This window comes from Andrographis paniculata, unplaced genomic scaffold (assembly GCF_009805555.1).
Source record: "Andrographis paniculata isolate CXL003 unplaced genomic scaffold, ASM980555v1 Contig76END, whole genome shotgun sequence".
Classification (NCBI taxonomy): domain Eukaryota; kingdom Viridiplantae; phylum Streptophyta; class Magnoliopsida; order Lamiales; family Acanthaceae; genus Andrographis; species Andrographis paniculata.
Genome location: NW_026137613.1, coordinates 243,017 through 264,809, shown reverse-complemented (window position 1 = coordinate 264,809; position 21,793 = coordinate 243,017). Strand labels below are relative to the sequence as shown.

The 21,793-nt window shown below is 33.1% G+C and overlaps 2 protein-coding genes across 2 annotated transcripts; both read left to right on the top strand.

Moving 5' to 3' along the window:
* The first annotated feature begins 8,659 nt into the window (after nt 1–8,659).
* Nucleotides 8,660–11,587, top strand: LOC127266615 (acyltransferase GLAUCE-like). Its single transcript, XM_051296925.1, has 3 exons — nt 8,660–8,671; nt 9,350–9,778; nt 10,700–11,587. Exons 1-3 carry the CDS (start codon nt 8,660–8,662, stop codon nt 11,585–11,587), a joined length of 1,329 nt encoding a protein of 442 aa, XP_051152882.1.
* A 1,384-nt stretch (nt 11,588–12,971) lies between these two features.
* Nucleotides 12,972–21,267, top strand: LOC127266572 (sucrose nonfermenting 4-like protein). The gene is made up of 13 exons (XM_051296854.1): nt 12,972–13,470; nt 13,607–13,691; nt 14,990–15,178; nt 15,921–16,055; nt 16,149–16,208; nt 17,290–17,379; nt 18,688–18,822; nt 19,280–19,424; nt 19,548–19,721; nt 20,034–20,097; nt 20,190–20,259; nt 20,576–20,690; nt 20,788–21,267. Exons 1-13 carry the CDS (start codon nt 13,367–13,369, stop codon nt 20,880–20,882), a joined length of 1,461 nt encoding a protein of 486 aa, XP_051152811.1. The 5' UTR covers nt 12,972–13,366; the 3' UTR covers nt 20,883–21,267.
* Nucleotides 21,268–21,793: the final 526 nt, after the last annotated feature.

The following is a 21,793-nucleotide window of genomic DNA, read 5'->3' as shown; positions in this document are numbered from 1 at the left end:
TTACTGCTTGAAGTCAAATTTGCATTATGTTTTTTGTTTTGTGAAATTATTTCAGACAAAATATATATTGTTGAAACGTGATTTGATTTAGCTGTCTATCAGACCCTAAACTAAAGCGAAAGAGCTGTTTCAATTGGCAGGGTTGCTTTTGGGCTTATCCTAATTAATAACAAATGGACTTAGGGTTTAGGGTGTTTTAGGGTGCTTATAAATAGACAACTATGGTTCTTAGTCGGATGACATATTGTAAATCTCTGAATCAGTATAATAAAATCTCTCCGGTTCCTTCCCGTGGACGTAGGTTGACATACCGTCACCAAACCACGTAAAACCCCTGTGTTCTTTATTTGTTTTCTTTCTCGTTTTCTTATAACAAGTGGTATCAGAGCCATATCTCATTGATTGAAGATGTCCCCGTATAAGTTTGATCTGGAGAAGTTTAATGGGTCGAATGACTTCACGCTCTGGAAGGTCAAGATGACGGCACTTCTGGTTCAACAAGGATGTGCGGCTGCGTTGGAGGGAGAAGACAAGTTTCCTAAAGACACAAAGGAGGAGGTAAATAAGGAGATTTTGGCAAGGGCTCATTCCGCGATCTTGCTGTCAGTTACTGATGAGGTGTTACGGGAGGTTGTAGATCAGACAACGGCTTTTGGGTCATGGAATAAACTGTGTGAGAAGTACCAAAACAACTCTCTCACGAACAGGCTATATCAGAAGCAACGTCTTTACACCCTCCGGATGTCTGAAAGTACTCAAGTAAAGGATCATCTTGATACCTTTAACCGTATCATTCTTGATCTTCAAGGAATTGAGGTTAAAGTAGATGATGAAGATCAAGCCCTAATTTTATTGTGTTCACTACCTGGTTCATATGAGAATTTTGTAGATACTATGCTATATGGTAGAACTACAATTTCTGTTAATGATGTGAAAGATGCCCTTATGTCCAAAGTTTGAAAAGAAAGGTTTCTCTGGAAGAGGGTTCGGGTTCAGGTCTGTTTGCAGGTAAGGGAAGACCACAGGAGAGGGGTAGCGGGAATGAGAGGTCGCATTCAAAATCAAAATCCTCTAGCAAAGTTAAGTGTTATCTTTGCAAGGAGAAAGGGCACGTAAAAAGGGATTGTCCACAAAAGAAGGGAAATACAAAAGTTGATTCTAGTAACAGTGGCAGCAGTGCTGCTGTGGTACAAGACAGATCTGATGATGGAGACTTTGGTGAAGTTCTGACAGCGTGTAGTGCTAGTACTGCTGATTCCTGGATTATGGATACCGGTGCTTCTCACCATATGACGTTCTCTCGTGATCTACTCACTTTTTTTAAGGAGTGGAATGGAACGGTGAAGTTAGGTGATGATGGGGTTTTAGCCATAAAAGGGAGCGGGGTAGTGCAGATAAAATTGCATGACGGTACTGTCAGGAAATTTGACTGTTGGTATGTTCCTGAACTCAGAAAGAATTTGATTTCTCTTGGCACCTTAGCCAAGAATGGTTTAAAATATCATGGTGAAGGTGAGTGGGTGAAAGTCCTGAAAGGTGCGCTGGTAATGATGAAGGGAAAACTGCAGCATGGAATTTATTTTCTACAGGGCAGTTCAGTGATAGGAACGGCGGCGGTATCCCAGTCCTTGGATAAACATGATGACAGGACAAATTTGTGGCACCGGCGATTAGGTCACATGAGTGAGCTAGGGTTGTCTGTGTTGAGCAAGCAGGGTTTATTTGGTGGGGATGTGATACGTAAAATTCAATTCTGTGAGGCTTGTGTAAAAAGGAAGCAACGCAGGGTGAGGTTTAGTACCGGTCATCACACTTCAAAAGAAATTCTGAAGTATGTTCATTCAAATCTATGGTGTCCTTCTCCGGTGAAATCGCAGGGCGAGTGTTCTTACTTTGTCACTTTCATAGATGATTATTCGAGAAAAGTCTAGTTGTACTTTCTAAAGACTAAAGATGAGGTGTTTGGGAAGTTCAAGGAGTGGAAGACCATGGTTGAAAAATGGACGAGTAAACAGGTCAAGACTCTAAGAACTGATAATGGGTTGGAGTTCTGCAACGCTCCATTTGATGATTTCTGCAAGAAAGAAGGTATAGTGAGGCACCGCACTGTACGACACACACCACAGCAAAATGGAGTTGCAGAGCGAATAAACCAAACCCTCATGGCGCGTGCTAGGTGTATGCGCATATTTGCTGGCTTGTCTAAGCAATTCTGGGCTGAAGTAGTAAACACTGCTAGCTATTTGGTTAATAGATCTCCATCAACTGCAATTGACTTAAAGACTCCTCAAGAGGTATGGTCGGGTAAACCCTTTGATTACTCTAATATAAGAATATTTGGATGCCCTGCATACGCTTATGTGAATGATGGTAAGCTGGAGCCGAGGGCGGTAAAATGCATATTTCTAGGGTATGCAACAGGAGTAAAAGGTTATCGACTGTGGTGTACAGAATGTAAAAATCCTGGTAAATTTCTTATTAGCAGAGATGTAACCTTTGATGAATCTGCTATGCTTGATCAGAGTAGAGGTTGCGAAAGTATTGCAGGTACAAAACATTGTGGTGCTAACCAGAGGGTGGAGTTTGAGACTCCTGACAGAGTTGTGTTAGAGGAAGAGCAGCAGGATAATACTATTGATCAATCCGATCAACCAGATCAGTCAAAACCTCAAGGGAAACCGGTTGAAGGGGAAGCTGATGACGTTGGTACTGGGGTTGAAGATTCCATAGCAGCAAGAAAGGGAAAGAGAAATATTCAGAAACCAGCTAGGTTTGCAAGATGTGTTAATACGTTTGACATGAATTCTATTGTTTATGCACTAGCGGTTGGTGATGATCTTGGCTCTGATGAGCCAAAGACATATAAAGAAGCTGTGGCGAGTAAATATGCAAAAACCTGGATTATGGCAATGAATGAAGAGATGCAGTCTCTTGAAAAGAACAAGACTTGGGATCTTGTTGCACTACCAAAAGGGGTGAAGCCAGTGGGATGCAAGTGGATCTTTAAAAGAAATGAGGGAATTCCTGGTGTTGAACCTGCTAGGTTCAAGGCGAGACTGGTGGCAAAAGGGTTTTCACAGAAGGAATGAATCGATTACCATGAAGTCTTTTCTCATGTGGTGAAACACAAAACCATTCGGGTTCTTTTGGAAATGGTGGGTGCTTTTGATCTGGAGCTGGAGCAGCTTGATGTAAAAACAACATTCCTTCATGGTAATCTAGAAGAACAGATTTACATGTCTCAACCGGAGGGGTTCTACGGTTCTAAAGGGGACCAGGTATGCTTGTTAAAGAAATCTCTGTATGGCTTGAAGCAGTCTCCGAGGCAATGGTACAAGAGATTTGACTCATTCATGGTGTCTAATGGTTATACTCGTAATCAGTTTGATAACTGTGTTTACTCGAAGAAAGTTTCTACTGATTCCTTTGTGTATCTGCTGTTGTATGTGGATGATATGTTAATTGCAGCTAAAAACATCGCTGTAATTAATGACTTGAAGGCTCTACTAAAGGGTGAGTTTGAGATGAAGGATTTGGGTGCGGCAAAGAAAATACTTGGTATGGAGATCTGGCGTGATAGAGAAGCAAGACGGCTATGGGTTTCTCAAGAAAAGTATATTGAGAAAGTTTTGCAGGCATTCTCTGTTGATCAGTCCAAACCGGTAAGTACCCCTTTGGTGGCACACTTTAAACTTGATCGAAGCACTATACCGGCTACAGATGAAGAGGTTAATTACATGAAGACGGTTCCATATTCAAGTGCAGTTGGAAGTCTTATGTATGCGATGGTATGTACGAGACCGGATCTCGCTTATGCGGTTAGTGTGGTGAGCAGGTTTATGGCTAATCCGGGTAAAGCTCACTGGGGAGCTGTAAAGTGGATCTTGCAATATTTGAAAAGAGCGTCTGATATTTGTCTGGTATATGATGATAAAGGCCATGGTGATGGTCTTGTTGGCTATGCAGACTCTGATTACGGATGTGACTTGGTGAAACGAAGATCACTAACTTGTTTTATCTTCACTCTGTTTGGATGTGCAGTCAGTTGGAAGTCTACTTTACAACCTACGGTTGCACTGTCGACGACTGAGGCGGAATACATGTCAATGACTGAAGGTATTAAAGAGGGTATCTGGTTACATGGTCTGGTGCAGAGTTTGGGTCTGAAGGTGGAGAAACCGGTGTTATTCGGTGATAGTCAAAGTGCTTTGAGTTTGGCTAAAAACCCAGTGTATCATGAGAGAACCAAACATATTGATGTAAGGTTGAATTTTATCCGTGATGTTCTGGAGGAAGACAAGTTTTCTATTCAGAAAATAGCTACATAACACAATCTAGCTGATATGTTGACAAAGGCGCTATCGACGGAGAAGTTTGAGCACTGCTTGAACTTGGTGAATATTCGCAGGAGGTAAAGCCCTCTTGGGGCATCTGGCAGGAAGGAGACGACTGAGAGATACTGACGAACCTTTGGCGGCTGGAGAAACTTCAAGTCAAGGTGGAGATTGTTGAAACGTGACTTGGATTTAGCGGTCTACCCGACCCTAAACCAAAGCGAAAGAGCTGTTTCAATTGGCAGGGTTCCTTTTGGGCTTATCCTAATTAATAACAAATGAACTTAGGGTTTAGGGTGTTTTGGGGTGCTTATAAATAGACAACTATGGTTCTTAGTCGGATGACATATTGTAAATTTCTGAATCAGTATAATAAAATCTCTCCGGTTCCTGCCCGTGGACGTAGGTTGACATACCGTCATCAAACCACGTAAAACCTCTGTGTTCTTTATTTGCTTTCTTTCTCGTTTTCTCATAATATATATATATATATTGTAAAATATAAAAAATTATATAATTAATATAAAATAATAAAAATAAGTAATATATTACTTTTTTGAGAAATACTATATAGCACATAGCAAAAAGAAATTGTGTTTAAGCTTTCAAAATAGATTTGAAAATTTTGGGATTGTTTTTGGGCCAGTACGTCTATGAACCGAGCCGACGGTGCCTAACCGATTTGATTTATTAAAATTAATTTTTAAAATTAAATTGTTTTTATATGTATATTAACTAATAAAAATGTAACAAAATTTAAAGAATGACTTAATTGTAGAAGTTTTGATTTATTTATATGTTATCGGGTTCAATTCTCATTTCTACAATTTTAGAACCGAAGATTTATATTTCTCTCAATTTTAAAATGGGCTTTTGTTTAATTTTATTTTAAATCTTTTGTTTAATTAATATTTTGAATAATAATGTAAATAAATTAATATAATTTTAACCATACGTGATTCATTTTCTCGGTTCCTTCCACAATTATCGCCTGCCCGATTTTCATATAGTCCCCAATGTCCACTTCGTTGTTGGATTGTTGCCCTTATCTGCCAGTCGTCTATACCGGTCAACACTTTCGGATAAATAAATAAATTAGTTCTCGTCAATCGTCATTCTTTTATTAGATGAAATAGAAGGATGTGAAGACTTTATGAACAGAAATCCCCTCCGTAGTTTGTTAGTATGTATGTTAATTTTATATATTTTATCTTAGAAATTAATTATATAATATATGTTTTGAATTTATTATAAGATCGGTTGGTTGTTTTTAATAATAATTCATAAATATAAATATTCTAGTTATGTAGCAAAAAGTAAAAAAATTAAATAAATCTAAATCAATAATATCGAGTTGAAACTGAAATTAAAATTAAAATTAAAAGTGAAAGCTAAAACATAAATAAAAATTTTTAGAAATTAAAATAATTTTGGTTTGTACATTCCATCATTTCAAAATAGAGTTTGGCCGACATTTAAAGCCTTGACACCCACGGGATATAACCAACAAAAAAGGATTTCAAATTCTAGTCAAGAATTCTCACAAAATTTACATCTCAATTTCTCTTTATATCTCACAATTGAAGTTGAAAAACTACAAAACAAAATTTACTTTTGACTAACAAAGGGGTAGATTAGGAATTAGAATTTGGTTGGACCAGTGAGTCGGACTACCGCCAATATTTTATTATTATCGAGAAATAAGTTGGAGTAAGCCAACAAAAAATGTCAAAAATTCTATCAGTATTATATACTATCAATTTATGTATGCTAATATATATTTTATGTTGTCGGATTATATTTCATATATTGTTATCACGATACAAGCTAATTATCATTAGCAATTTAGCATAGTAACTACCACCGTATATATATTTATATGGGTCCAATACATATGTAGAAGAATTTATCTAGATGATAGAAGATTATTATCCTTATTATTGAAAAGACTTTGGGGCTTGGTAGCAAGGTGAATTGTTTTTTTTTTTTTTTTTTTTTTTTTTTATGCTAACTTTTTATTTGCATTATAAATACTCATTCTGTCCGAGAACTATAGTCTTAATTGGGTTGGACACAGAATTTAAGAAATATTGATATTATACTGGTAGTTGGTAAAAAATATAGACAAAATACTTTTTTGCCCTTGTGAGTGTATTAGTATAAAAAAGTAGTGGCAATTGTGTAATAAAAATGAAAAAGTAGGGGTAGTTTTATGGTGATATGATTATTTATGAAAATAAGACTATTATTTTTGGACGAACAAAACTGATAAACAAGACTATTGTATTGAGATAGGTGGAGTAATATTTATTGTTTTCATTTTACCATACATTATGTTAGATATTAGCTTGCTTATTAAAGAAAGCATGTCTACGTACTATTGGCCAAAGTCTACTTAGGATGTGTTTGTTTGGGGGATTGGATTTTAAATACAATATTCATTCTTTTTTTTTTTTCAAAAATATCAAATCAAATACTTATTTTTTATTTTTTTATATTATACTAGAAATCAATTTTACATTCAAAACATCACATCAACACTTATTTATATCACATCATACAAGTATTCAAATTCAAAATTTTTACTATTCAAATTCCAACTGAAAATCCAAACCCCCAAACAAACACACCATTAAGAGATAACTGTCAACCATGTCTGTTATTTAACACTAATTTTAGATTAGGTATTACATGCAGGGGATCCTCAGTCCCCGTACCCGGAGTGCCATACATACACACGCATGTATGTATATACATATTTGTGTGTGGCACTCCCGGTACCAGGTCAAAGCCCGGGACCGAGGTTCCTGCCTGGGTATTACATGGTTTTTAAAGTTATTACGTCAAATATATTTTTTCATATTATGTTATTTACTAGCTTTTTACTATTTTAAGATTATCAAAATTCCAAAATCCCCCAAAAGTCTTTGTCTAAACAAAGTGCAAAAAGTGAATCATTTTCTCTCTAGTGTCACTCAATTTGATTCGGTGTTAGAGCATAAATAGAATGCCAAAATAACATTTTTGAAGAGGTAGTTAGAGTAGTAAATTGAAATAAAAGATTTGAAAGTATTTAAACACATTCTTGACATAAAAATTGCAGAAAGATCATACTTGTGGAGTTCAAATATAATTAGCATAAACTTGGAATGAATTATTACGTAATAATAATAATACACTACAAGAAAAAATCATTTTTGTAACAAAACTTTTTTGTCTCTAAATCTACTTTTTCCGTTACTAATGACATTAGAGACGGAATTAGGAATAGAATTACTTTAGCTATGTAAACATTAGGAACGGAATTCCGTTACAAATATATTATTTTTTTTGTAGTGATAATAATAATAATAATAATAATAATAATAATAATAATAATAATAATAATAATAATAATAATAAAAAATTGATATGCATGCACAAAACATACAAGTGCAAATAATTCGAGAAATTAAAGAAATGCCAATCCAATGCCTAGAGTTTAGGTCCCATGAAACCCAACTGTGCCATAATTAATTAATAATCTTCAAACTTATATTATTATATCTTTCCGACATTATATATTCATCCGTTCCTTATTTTACTAAGTTTTCTCAAAGATCATATATGTCATTTCCTAATTTTAATCTACAGTCAAATTTAAATATTTTATAGAAAGCTCTGTAATTCAGTAGCATACCATTAAATATAATAACATATATAAGATCATCTAAACTAACGACATTAATCAACATAAAAAAATAAATTAACGGTGTGTTTGTTTTGTGAAATAATTTAAATAAATATTTTTTTAATGTAAAATATAGAGAATTACGTCATTCATTTGCCCAATTTTTTTTTTTCTGCACGATTGATATATAAATAATTGTAAATATAATATTTTAAATAAAAATTAATGTTGATATATACATTGATATATATTTTTCCCTATATATCAATTCAACATAAAATTAATAGCATTTATTTAATTCATTAAATATATATTATTTCACTTAAGTTAGTATTGTGTTTTAATTTGTTCATTATAGAAAAAGTTTATGAAGATATTAGGGTTTCTTAACTTTATTTTCAGATATAACAGTTTTTTCGTAAATATTATTAAGAATATAGAATATTTATACATTAACACTATATGTATATAAAATACTTTCTCGTAATTAAGAAGTAATTAAAAAATTTATTAATAAAAATGATTATGATATAATAAAAATAATTATAGATTAACATTAAAATAACTAAATAGTTTGATTAAAATAAAAAATTATAAATTATGAATTTTTAAAATGTAATTGAAATGTATAATTATATTTTTTTTAAAAAAATAAATGATAAATTATGTGAAACTGACCGAAATAGAAAAAGTGGACAAATTATACGAGAGGAAGAGAGTTTTTTTTTTTTTCTTCATATTTAACACAAAAAAATGGCAGCAGCTACAGTGCTGAATAGCACACCATATACTAAAAGACAACACACAGTGTTATCCTAAACAACACACAATATACTTTAATATAATACAAATACAACACATAACCTAACAACACATGATATAGTCTCACGCAGTACATACCGTACTTGATTTCAGCACATAACATACTCTCATACTGCACACACGTTATAAATGAACTAGCAACACATATTGTATATAATAAAAATATGTGTTATTTCTATATTGTACTTGTGCTGATTTGAAGAATCAGCATAGTACTGATTTTCCAAATAGCACCCTAACATTTCTCACAAAATAAATACATTTTTCCAAAAACACAAAGTGAACCAATCCTAAATTGTTTAGTATATATATAGTTCATTAATGCATGACCTCAATTGTTAGAAAAACAATCTTTAGTATATATATATGGATCATTAATGCATGACCTAAATTGTTATGTGCGACATTCTTGCAATAAAACCTAACCTCCTCTCTCTCTCTCTCTATATATATATATATATATACACATTGTAGTAAGAATCCTTGATTTCTAACTACACTCTCATAACAAAAAATAGCAAAGATGATCTCTTTAACAGACGAAGACATGATGAAAGAAGAGCCAATTTCATTGTTCTCACCAGCCAATCCCATCCCCACAGAGACAATCTTCCTCTCCAACATCGACCAGGCCGTCACTTTCCCCGTCGAGACACTCTTCTTCTACGCCGCTGCCGGAACTGCTGACGTGGCAGCCATGGTTCGGACAGCCGTTGAGCGAGTGCTGCTTGTTCCATACTACTTCATGGCCGGGAGGCTTAGGTGGAGCGGCGATGCCCAAAGGCTCGAGCTCGTGTGTAATAATTCCGGTGTCTTGTTTGTTAGTGCCCGAACTAGGGTTTCACTCGATGATCTCGGCGATCTTTCCAACCCGAATGCGGATTTTTCGCGGTTCGTTCATCGCCCCGGGTTGTATAAAAGCTTTGAGGACACTCCCATCTTCACTATTCAGGTGATGAAATGTTGTCATTGTTTATAGGTAAAATTGTCCATAATTCTCTTATAGTTTCGAAACTCACGTAAATTCTCTTTTTACTTTATAAATTGCATGGCGCCCCTTTATACTTTAAAAAATGTTATGAAATTCCTCTGTAGTTTCGTAACTCAGGGTAAATCTCTATTTTATTTTTAAAAATTGCATGGTGCCCTCTTATACTTTAAAAAATATTGCAAAAAACTATAGATAGGAAATTATCTTCTCATCACATAAGGGAGGTTTCATGGCGGCGGTAGGGTTTCATGCAACGTTTTTTAAAGTATAAAAGATATTATACAATTTATAAAATATATGAGAATTTTACGCTGAATTTTAAAACCTAATAGAAAATATGAACAATTTTACCTTATTTATATTCAAAAATCATGTTCATACAATGCACCTCGTATTAATTGAAACAATATATTGACAGTTCATACTTTAAACAATGTAAAGTGCAAGTAAAAAACTCAAACTCATACTTTAGGGTGTGTTTGTATAAACATATCACTTATACTCAGGTCAATAGTAGTATATAATACTTCCTCCGTCAACTCACAAAGTATATATATTTTTATTTTCAATTGTCTAATTAAAAGTAATCATTTTTTTAGTAACTATGAATCCTATATTTTTCTACAAATATCTCTATTTTGCCATCACATCATTACTTTTACACCAAAAAATAAAGACAACATTGTCTTTATACTACTTATAACTACTCATTATAGTAAACTATTCTTATTTTTTAAACTTTTAAGATGGACGGATATAGTATATAAACTATTATCATTTAATATCAGTTTATAGAGTATCTTTGTATTATATTAATATAAAATGATTTATACTTCATATGTTGTTTGTCTATCTGACAAGAGAATGTTGTTCCATCCACAGGTGACAAGATTCGAATGCGGCGCATTCGCATTAGGGTTTATGACAAACCACGCGATTTTAGACGGAAAATCGGCAAGCGAAATGTTCCACAACCTCGCCTCAATATGTCGAGGCGAAGGCCTAAAGACGGTGTGGGTTGACAATGACCGAACCCCCCTAAAAGCACGAACCCCGCCTCAAATCCATTTCCCACACAACGAATACCTAGAACTTTCGAAAACTCTATCCCAACCCTCATCCTTCACCTCGCAAAAACGAATGTCTCCGTCCCCTCTCATCTTCTCCAACAACTACGTCCACAAACTCTTCGCCTTCTCCAACGAAACCCTAGCAAAGCTCAAAAACAAAACCCTAGCCAAGTGCTCGACATTTGAGGCAATCCTTGCGCACATTTGGCGGGCGAGGACGCGCGCGTACTTCGACAACCTCGATCAAGAATCGACCGTCCTCTTCGCGGTGGACATCCGCGACAAGATCACGCCGCCTTTGCCGGAGGCCTTCGCCGGAAATGCGGTGATCACGGCGTTCGCACGTGCAAGGGCTCGAGATTTGATCGGACGGCCGTTATGGTTCGGGGTGGAGAGAGTGAGGGAAGGGGTGGAGAGAGTGACGAATGAGTACATAAGGTCAGTGATAGACTGGTTAGAGGTTCATAAAGGGATTCCTGCAACAGGGAATGGAGGAGCATTCTATGTTTCAGCATGGTGGAAGTTGACTTTTGGTGAGGTTGACTTAGGGTTTGGATGGCCACAGCATGCAGGGCCTATTGTGAGTGGAAATGACGAGTTTGTCCTCTTCTTGGACGATGGGAATTCCGGTATTAATGTCTGGTTGGGCCTGGACAAGGACAAAATGGACAATTTCTCCTCTTGTGTTTATCAAATGTGACATCTCTTGTACTAATTAAAATTATCGAATTGAATTTCCATGTTATGTAAGATTTGAGAAGGTTTAATTAGCTTGGACAATGGCGAAAAGAGTAATATATATAAATTTATACAATATATTTTATTATTTTTCTTTATCCTTTCAAAGTTATTCATTTTTTATTATATTAAAAATAATTATACATTAATATTAGTATATTTTTAATTTTTATGTAAATTACAAAAATATAATTATATATGCATACATAAAGTATAAATAACCAAAATAACAAAATAATCTTACATAGTTTAATTACTAATAAAATATTAGTATATTATCTTATATTCAAATTTATATATATTTTTTTTATTGTCATAAAAAATATTTTATTTTTTTTTAAATAAAAATGTTACTATTGTACTTTTTATTATAAAAGAAAAAAAAATTATTTATTTTTTAAAACTTGTATTTAATCATATGAGTATAAATTTGATGATGTACAGAGTATTATATTTTAATCTACCCTAGAACTTCAAATATATTAAATAATTAATTTTTCATTTTAAAAATTTACTAAAATTTAAGTAACTAGAGAGGAAAATTAATTATTACATATTAACCAAAAAGGAAATGCTGACGTGGAAAACGAATAGGGAATTCTCATTTCACTGTATATTTTTTTATTAAATTTGATATTAAAATAATATTTGATAAATAGTTTGTGCGAAGAAAATATATATTTTTTTCGAAAAATATAAAATTAAAATAGTAAAATTTTAATAAACTTGATAAAAGAAACATGATAATTTTTTTTTCGTAAATATATATTTCATTCGTGTCACTTTCTTTTTATTCAACTATAATATATATAAAAATATATAATTCATAAATAATTAAAAAATATATTATTAAAAATAATTATTATATGATATAAATAATTATAAATTAAAATTAAAATAATTAATTAATTAATTTATCTAAAATTAAAAAATTATTGATTATAAACTGAAAATATATAAAAAAAGATATATAAATTTAAAATACAATCAAAATATATAATTATTTCTAAAAAATAAAATAAAAAATAAAGTGAACGAATTAAAATAAAAAAATAATAAACAGATAATATGAAAGAGAGATTCTCCCGTTCCACTTAATTAAAATATAATTATAATATTTAATTATATTTTAATATTTATAATATATAATTTTTTTTTTAATTAAAAAATTTTATTCATTTTAATCATGACGGAGAAAGTACTTTTTAGTTTTATTTATTATTAAAAAATTACAAATGGTAAGTATTATTACCAGCAAGAGGGCCAAAATTTTCCCACAAAAAGTTATAGTAATATTATTGTTATTATTATTGCTATTACTCCATTGATCTTTATTTATTTAAAATAAACACAGTCGAATCTCACCGAGTTTTCCTCTTCTTTTTTTTTTGATTCAATCAAGAAAGCTTCCATTTTGATGCTCCCTCCCTGCCTTGCATTTGGGTGCCTCGTTCTTGTCGCTTTAGGGTTTTGGTCTATTGATTGTTGGTGAATTCGTTGCGTGTTAGTTTGTTTCTGCATGTAGGGCTTTTATAGGGAAGGAAGGAGTTGGGGCTGTTTGGATCAAATTGTGATATTGGGCTGGGAAATGGGGATTTTCGCATTGGAATCGTGGCGCTAAGCTGAATGGGTTGCTGCTGGGTTTTTGCCATTATCGTTCAATTTCGGTGATTGCGAGCTGGGATTTCATTCCGGGAAGCCCTCTTTCGGGGCAATTTGAAATTGATTGTGGAAGGGGTGAATGTATCATCCTGGCATGAATTATTCGCGCGAAGGTTTGATACCCACGCAATTTGTGTGGCCGTACGGTGGGAGGCATGTGTATATCAGTGGTTCGTTTACAGGGTGAGGATTGATTGATTTATTGATTCATCCAATTACCCTTCTTCATCATGTTGTGTTGTGTGTAACTATTATAATTTTGGTTTATTTGGGTGTAATTTTTATGATTGATTTTGTCATTTAATACTGCTGGTAAAAGGTGGACGCAATGGCCAATGACTCCTGTTGAAGGTTGCCCAACAGTTTTTCAGACAATTTGTAGCTTGACGCCAGGTTATCACCAGGTTGGTGTTTGTGTCTCCAAGCTGCCTGTCTACATGTTCTTGTGATTTTCAAGTTTACTGCTATTAAAGAGAATGCAAATTCATGTACGCGTTTATGGCTGATCTTAATTTTAAATGGAATTTAACTCAATAATTTTAGATGGCAATTGATAATACATTAATTAGTCCTTTCTGATGGATGCTGCTTTATCTATTGTGTTATCACCATTCATTCGGAATGTCATTTTGTGTGTACCTGGTGAATTCTGCAGATAATGCAGGGCATCCACTTTAATCCTTGCATCATGATACTTTAGCTTCTACTGTACTAGTTTTCTTGACTTGAAGCTCTCTCTGGATAGCTTTGGCCTTCACTGGCATTATGCCGTGATGTTGGTTGAATATTGATTTCTTTTGATATACGAGCACCTTGTTGTGTTCTGATTTACTGTCAGTATGAAAAACTGAATTTAGTTACTTTGGAGAAGGAAAAGTGTTCCTTTTTTTTTCTTGAAACTTGAAAACTAGTTGCTGTTATACTAAAATGTGGCTTTTGTTCAATGCCTGTATACCAATGTTTAAAAAATGAAAATTACATATTTTTTTAGGACTTGACTAATAATAAACTGCCATGAACTCTCAATTATGGGCTAGAATTAGTAAGTATCTTGTGTGTTTAGCTGAAAGTAGAATCACATATTTGTCACATGAGGCCACTGGAAAACTAAGTTCTTGCATTAAGGTCTTTGGCAACAGTAATTATTAGAGGTTTTAAGGGAATTGTTAAGATTATGCTTGATCATTAGGATGGTGAAATATTTTTTGTCATTCTAGCCTCCAAGCAATTATTCAATTTATGGAGCTGTTGGCAATTTTAGATGGTCACATGTTCACCTTAACAAGCTAGCTTAAGCCATATATGTTTGATCACACAAGAGTTCCATGGAATGAGTTGCACTATAAATATTGCACTTTTGTGATTTTCAATGTCATGAGAACTTGCCTTGGGTGGTTGAAAGTATGTTAAAGCATATATATGCATATGATTTCCAGCCAATTTCTAATGGTTAAATAGTGCTCTTTATTGTGGGAGGAGGTGTTAAATCATATCATTTCTGAGGAACATCATTACATTAAGTAACTTATTCAAATCCTAGCAGAAGGGTGAAGGAATCATGGATTGTAATCTTAATTTGTAAATGATGAGTTTTGCAATATATGTGAATTATGACTAAAGATATTTATGTGGGTTTTAATTGAAAACGAATTCTCAGACTTATGTGTTATTTAAATTTACCATTAACCTTTCCTAATGACAGTACAAATTTGTTGTTGATGGCGAATGGAGACATGATGAGCGTCAACCTTTCATCAATAGTAACTTTGGGACAGTGAACACTATCCTCTTAAGTAGGGAATCTGATTATATTCCGCAACTGCTAAGCCCCCAATTGCCTCCTTCTGGCCCTGTTTCGAGCATGGAAGTTGATGAGGCCTTTCAGAATGTGGTATATTGTTACTTGATTCCTTTTTCCCTTAAATTTCTTTTTTCAAAATTATATGTGTGTATATATATATATATATATATATTTGAATCATTCTTGGATAACTTTGCCAAAAACCGATACATATTAGGATAATAGTTATTTTTGTTTTTTTCTGGAAATTTCTTTGACTAAAGTTAAAATTTGTGTAGCTTCAAGATTTATAATGATTGGATATCAGTACAGAGATGCAATCATAATACCATACGAATATGGAAAATTTAGTACTGAAGCATTTTAGGTTGAATGATGGTTTGGCTAAAATTATCTACATGAATGTTTCTTGTTATGTTAAAAGATACATGTAATGTATCTCTCCCCCTTGTACGTGTCCTGTAAATTTAAGAAATCACTAGTTTGTCAGTATTCATAATTTAGCTTATTAGTTGCTCCAGTCATCTTTATGTGACAATTTTTTAATTTAAATAGAGAAGTAGGCCTAATTTAATCGATAAGGTTTTGACTCCTTGCAACTAAATACTAGTTATCATGAATGTGTTTGTCAACCTTTTTTATACTAGAGCATCCATAATCTGCACATGTTTTAGCTTTAATTTATATAACCCACGGTATCTCATTTCAATGATTTAATATGATTCTATGCACATCTTAAAAAGAAAAAAGTAATACATCTTTGGAGTTATACATAGGACATTATTTGGAGTTTTTGTAGAAGTGCTGTATTGATTGTTCATCTCCACCACAGGTTCGACTGTCAGATGGGACATCTCCTGAACCCTTTCCAAAGATATCCGATGCAGATTTAGAGATGTCACGTCATCGCATAACTGTATTCCTGTCAACACACCTGGCTTATGAGTTGCTCCCTGAATCTGGGAAGGTCTGCATTATAATAAATCTTATGTTTTCTTCACATTGATTTTTAATCCATCATCCAAGTTTAGTTTGACTGATTACTTGTGTTGGTTTTCAGGTCATTGCTTTGGATGTTGAATTGCCTGTCAAACAAGCATTCCATATTCTGTATGAACAGGTAGCTTTTCCAGTAAAATTAATTTTTAACCCACTTGTTAACCTTTTAATTTATGCACTATAAATTCGAAGCATTCTTAAATGTAATGTTGCAAATACTTGCATTCTCCTCTTCTTTCATTTGGTAGAATTGTATCCAAGCTTGTGTCTGTGATGTTGGAGTGTGTTTAGATATGTTTTGGAAGTTTTTTGGAGTTTGGAGAGTTTTCGAAATCATAAAATGTAGAAAGACAGTCGATGCTTGTGTGATGCAAATAGGTCTTGGATGTGATATTTTTTATAGAGAGAAATTTTAATGAATAGTGCCAAAATAAAATTGAAAACATAAGTAAACAGTGCATTTCATTAGGTTTGTAATGAACTAATTTGTCCTTTTTTTTTGGCACAAATCAATTTATAATGTAATAAACTAAATCCTTAATGATATAATAATGGCTCTGTTCCTTTTGAGCCTTTCTCGATTTTTTTCACTGTGCAATCTCACCGTTCCAATAAAAACATTTCCATTTCTGTACAAAACATTATATGCAACCACTATTTCACCTTAAAACTACACAAACTAAAGCACCCGAAACACAAAACAAACACACCCATTGGCATCTACTATCACAATATGTAATATGTATATTTTTTTATAATACATAACAAGGTATCTTAATTTAATACTTCTAATAACTGAAGTAAATGAATTGAAAATATAGGTATACATAAATGAAGTTAAATAAAGTTTCCATATCGAACTGAAGAAGAAAGTTAATACTGCACCAGATACCGGCATTTTCTGTTAAATACTAATTTATATTTTGTCTTGTTATCCATAAGGCCAATATGTTAACATAGGCACACATCAGTCTGTTGATACACTAAATGCCCTTACTATAAATAAGCATGTGCTAAGATTTTATATTTATCTATAGTTTTCTGAGGTGTCCATGAGGTTTGTCTGATGTACACCAACTAACCTACCTCTGGCTAGATGATGTGTAGGAAATATCTATTGTCTGCCCATTTTTTCTGATCTTCCTTTACCCATACACTGATTTTCTAATAATTGATTGTATAAATTTATAATATTTTTTCAGGGAATCCCAATGGCACCCTTATGGGACTTCTCAAAAGGGAAGTTTGTCGGAGTTCTCAGTGCTCTGGATTTTATTTTGATTATGCGAGAGGTAGTTGAATGGAGTGAGCGGTGACATTATTTTGCACAATATACTCTCTCTTCATTTATAACAGTTCATCTCTTTTCTGCAACTAACTCCTCTCTTCTATCTCTTCCATTTCCTAATTAATTATTCTATTAACTCTAATTTTTTGATTTGGTTCTTAGATTCCAGATTAGGAAGGGGAGATGACCTTTTACGGAAGTGATCATTTTGGGTTTTGGCATTTGGTATTATAAGATGTTAGGTTTGAAATGGATACAAACATGTAATTTTTTATTTGGTATTTTTTCACCTCCACTAATGTAGTGTACCGACAAAATATGGTTAATTCTTAGATTGAAGTAATGGACAACTCTAAATTTTATCTGACTGGCACTTTTAGCTATAGAATTGGTTATATATTTTATGGAAGTGTCTGAAAGTCGAGCAATTTAATTAGATGGGCATTAACTTGATATTTGAATGAAAAGGTTGTTGGGGGTTCTTAACATGCTGCTAGACACGAATAAGAACAGTTGTAACCTTGAGCAGCAATACTTTTTGGTTCGTATACACTTATACATATTCTCACCTTATCTTTATATGGAAGGGTTTCTAGGAGATGGAAAAACTTGACATCACCTAAAATTTTGGTGTTATCGTGGTTGTTAGTGTACTAGAGAGTTAGATATTTACTGCTCTCTTTAATGTAAAGTGATGTATCTCCTTGTCAGTTTAAAGATTCAATGGGGTGGGTATTTAACACTGTTATAAGTCACACCAGCAATTTTGGATTTTGTTACCTCAGTTATTTACATTACTTTGAAATTAAGATTGTGTTGGGTTGAAAAATAAAATAAAAATGAAAATGCCATTTTCCAACTTGCAAATCTTGTTTTTGTTTAGTTATGTTTTGAGAAAGTTTTGGGGTGTGTTTTCTTGAGTTTTGATTTTGCTTTATAGTTTAAATAGTGTTGGATATGATGTTGTGAGAGGAAATAGCCTACCTTTATTGCATACTAAAGAAACTGAAAAAATTCTCAAAAGTGCACAAATATTTGGTATGGACAATAGGTAGTAAATGTTATGTTTTGAATAAAAAATATATACTTATATTATTATCTTTTAAACTAAAAATAGATATTTGGCGTGATGTTTTCAAATAAAAGCTTTTTTTTTTTCTTCTGAATAATGCAAAAACAAAGTTGAAAACATTAGAAATAGAGCCTTATTGGAAGCTATGCTTTCGTTGTTAGTGTCAAGGTTCTACTTTTGATTGCATTTGCTGTGAAAAGTATTAAAATGTGTTTCTTAATGTTCTAATATTTGCGACAGCTTCGCAGCAATGGGTCCAATTTGACCGAGGAAGAGTTGGATACACATACTATATCTGCTTGGAAACAAGCAAAGTCGTACCTGAATAATCAGATTGCTGGTCAAGGAGGTGCTGCTTCAAGACAACTTGTACAAGTAAGTTGTTCTTTTTTTTTTTTTTTTCTTGATGTCAATGATCCACGTCGGATTAATAAATGTACTTTGCAGTTCAGTCATTTATAATTTGTTGTATAGAATGAATGATTTTTATAACCCACGTACCTTTTACTCTGTTAATGGTCTTTGTATTTGGAGATCAGGATGGAAAAAAATAATAGTTACTTGCATTTTTTCGATGATTGAAACTTTTCATATCCTGGAAACCATTGCAGGGCTCTTCTGCTTGTTTTCATACAATTTTATATGATGATTTGAATGGTTTTTTGTTAACTTCAATTATGTTTTGTATATATGTTCTGGAGAAGGTCTGCTTGACATATTCAGAACCTTTTGAAAGACTGTTAAGTTCTAATGGGAGCTGAATCTTTCATTTTACAATAATTTGGACTTAATATTCAACAGTCAGCTTTGACAACACAATGACAATTTTCAGGCTGGACCCGATGACAGTTTGAAGGAGGTTGCTTTGAAGATTCTGCAAAATAGTGTAGCAACAGTTCCCATTATTCACTCTCCTTCAGCAGATGCCTCAAACCCAAACCTGTTGCATCTTGCTTCACTCTCCGGAATTCTGAAATGTGAGCAAATTGCATTTAATCTTTTTTTACTATTAAATAGCTGAATATATGACACATCTCTTCGAGTATTGAGCAAAAGTTGTCCATATTGTATACAAAAATAAATATTTGGTTGATTTACAGGCATATGCCGATTTTTCAAGCATTCGCCTAGCTCATTGCCAGTACTCCAGTCGCCCATTTGTTCCCTGCCATTGGGCACTTGGGTACCAAAGATAGGAGAACCAAATCGTAAGCCATTGGCATTGTTGAGACCAAATGCTTCACTAAGTGCAGCATTAAATTTGTTAATTCAAGGTATCTGACTATACTCTAAAGATTAGAGCACTTTATGGAGAGGGTTTATCAATATTTGAGCTCACCGCTTTGGTCTTATTTGCCTGCATTCTGAAAGAATATTGAACATGTCACTGAACTTTGTTGTTGCATAAGCATAACATTTTCTGGCAATAATATTTGTGGGGCAGCACTCAAATGTGGGAGAAAAGTGATTGTGTTGCAGAAATTAATATCATTAATTCCAATATAGTGCTTGTTGGATTCGGACAAATATGTTTGCCTTCACAGTTTTGTGTTAATGTTATCTTCACACTTTTTGACATTGTGCAGAACAAGTTAGTTCTATTCCGATTGTAGACGACAACGACTCTTTATTGGATGTATATTCTAGAAGGTTTGTCGTATTTTCTATTATCCATCCTAGTTCTATGCTAATTATTCTATATCATTTTTGGGGCAATTAATAACTTTTCATCTTTTGAATAGTGATATAACTTCTTTGGCAAAAGACAAAGTTTATTCTCATATTAATATCGAAGGAACAACTATTCATCAGGTAACATTTTTTTTGTTTTGCTCTGTTTTTGTTTATGTTTTATGGTTGTTGTTTTTGTCTCTTTCATGTGTTGGCATTACTTGTATATATACACGGAAGCCAGGAGCAGATGAATATGAAATCTTTTTTATCCTTTTCTCTGTTGCTTCGATTTTGTGATGTGTTGACCATGGTCATCGAACAATAGAACTGTGGGTTTTATCGGAAAACCAATGTGACGTGGAAAGTATAACATTGGAAAGATATTATACATCTTTAGTTTATTTCACTTTGTTATGATCTGACCCATTCGATAACTGGCATGGCCTCAACTTAGGCGTTGCAGTACAGAGACGATCCCTTCTCAGCATACGGCTACAACAACCAAAGATGTTTCATGTGCCTGCGATCTGATCCACTCCATAAGGTGTTGGAGCGATTATCTCAGCCAGGTTAGTCTTCTCCCCAGTTTTGAATTATTGCTCGTCTTCTCCCCCCTGTGCACTATAACAACAGATCAATAATTTTGCTTTGTCGACTCCACGTCAGGTGTAAGACGGATTATTATTGTCGAAGCAGGAAGCAAGCATGTAGAAGGTATCATTTCATTGGGCGATGTTTTTCGTTTTCTTGTGGACATTTAAACGGACGGTTCGATGCTCAAGCCTCTCCATCAGATCTTTAGTGTTGTCTGTCCATTAGATGACTGCCTGGTTTTGAGTTTGAAAAAGAAAAGTTAGAAAAAGAACACTGGGTGAAGAAGATGAGGATTGCTAATGTATGGTGTTGGTTTAAAGATAGAGAACTCTCTTGTCTTCTGTTGTCTGTCTTTATTGTTGCCTAATTGTCTGTCTGTCTGTCTATCTTTTGTAGAAAGAGATGCAAAAAAATGTTTTCATTACTCTGTTCTTCTGCTGCTATAGAAGAATATTGGGGAAGTCATTTTGTCCTTTTTTTTTTTTTCAATGTATAATTCATTGGTTCAATATCTCATGAATACTTTTCTTATTGTCCTGTATTATTTAGCACATTATATTATTTTATAATTTAATATTGATTGTTAAATATCTGAAATTGTTAAATATGAGGCTGTGTTCTTGAATTTTATTTTGGTTTTTTTTTTTTTTTTACATGTTGTTTGTGAGAGACAATATATTTTTATAGAAATAGTAAAAAGAAATGGAAACAGAATTTTAGTGTTTTTTTTTTAAATGAATTATTTAACCTAAGACTACATAAGACAAAATAAATAACAACGCAAAAAAATTATGCCCATGGATAATGAAATATATATTATGGGTTTGTTTGATTGTAAATTTATTTAAATGAGTTGTTGGTTTAATTTTTTAAATAGTATTTTAAGCAATATTGATTTGAATTTATAAAAATAAAAATAAAAAAATAAAAATAAAAAAAGAAAGAGAGAGAGAGAAAAAAAAGCCCATGTTGTTAGATAGGGTGTGTTTGTTTGAGGGTTTGGATTTTAGGTTGGGATTTGAATAGTAAAAATTTTGAATTTGAATAGTTGTATGATGTGATATAAATAAGAATTGAT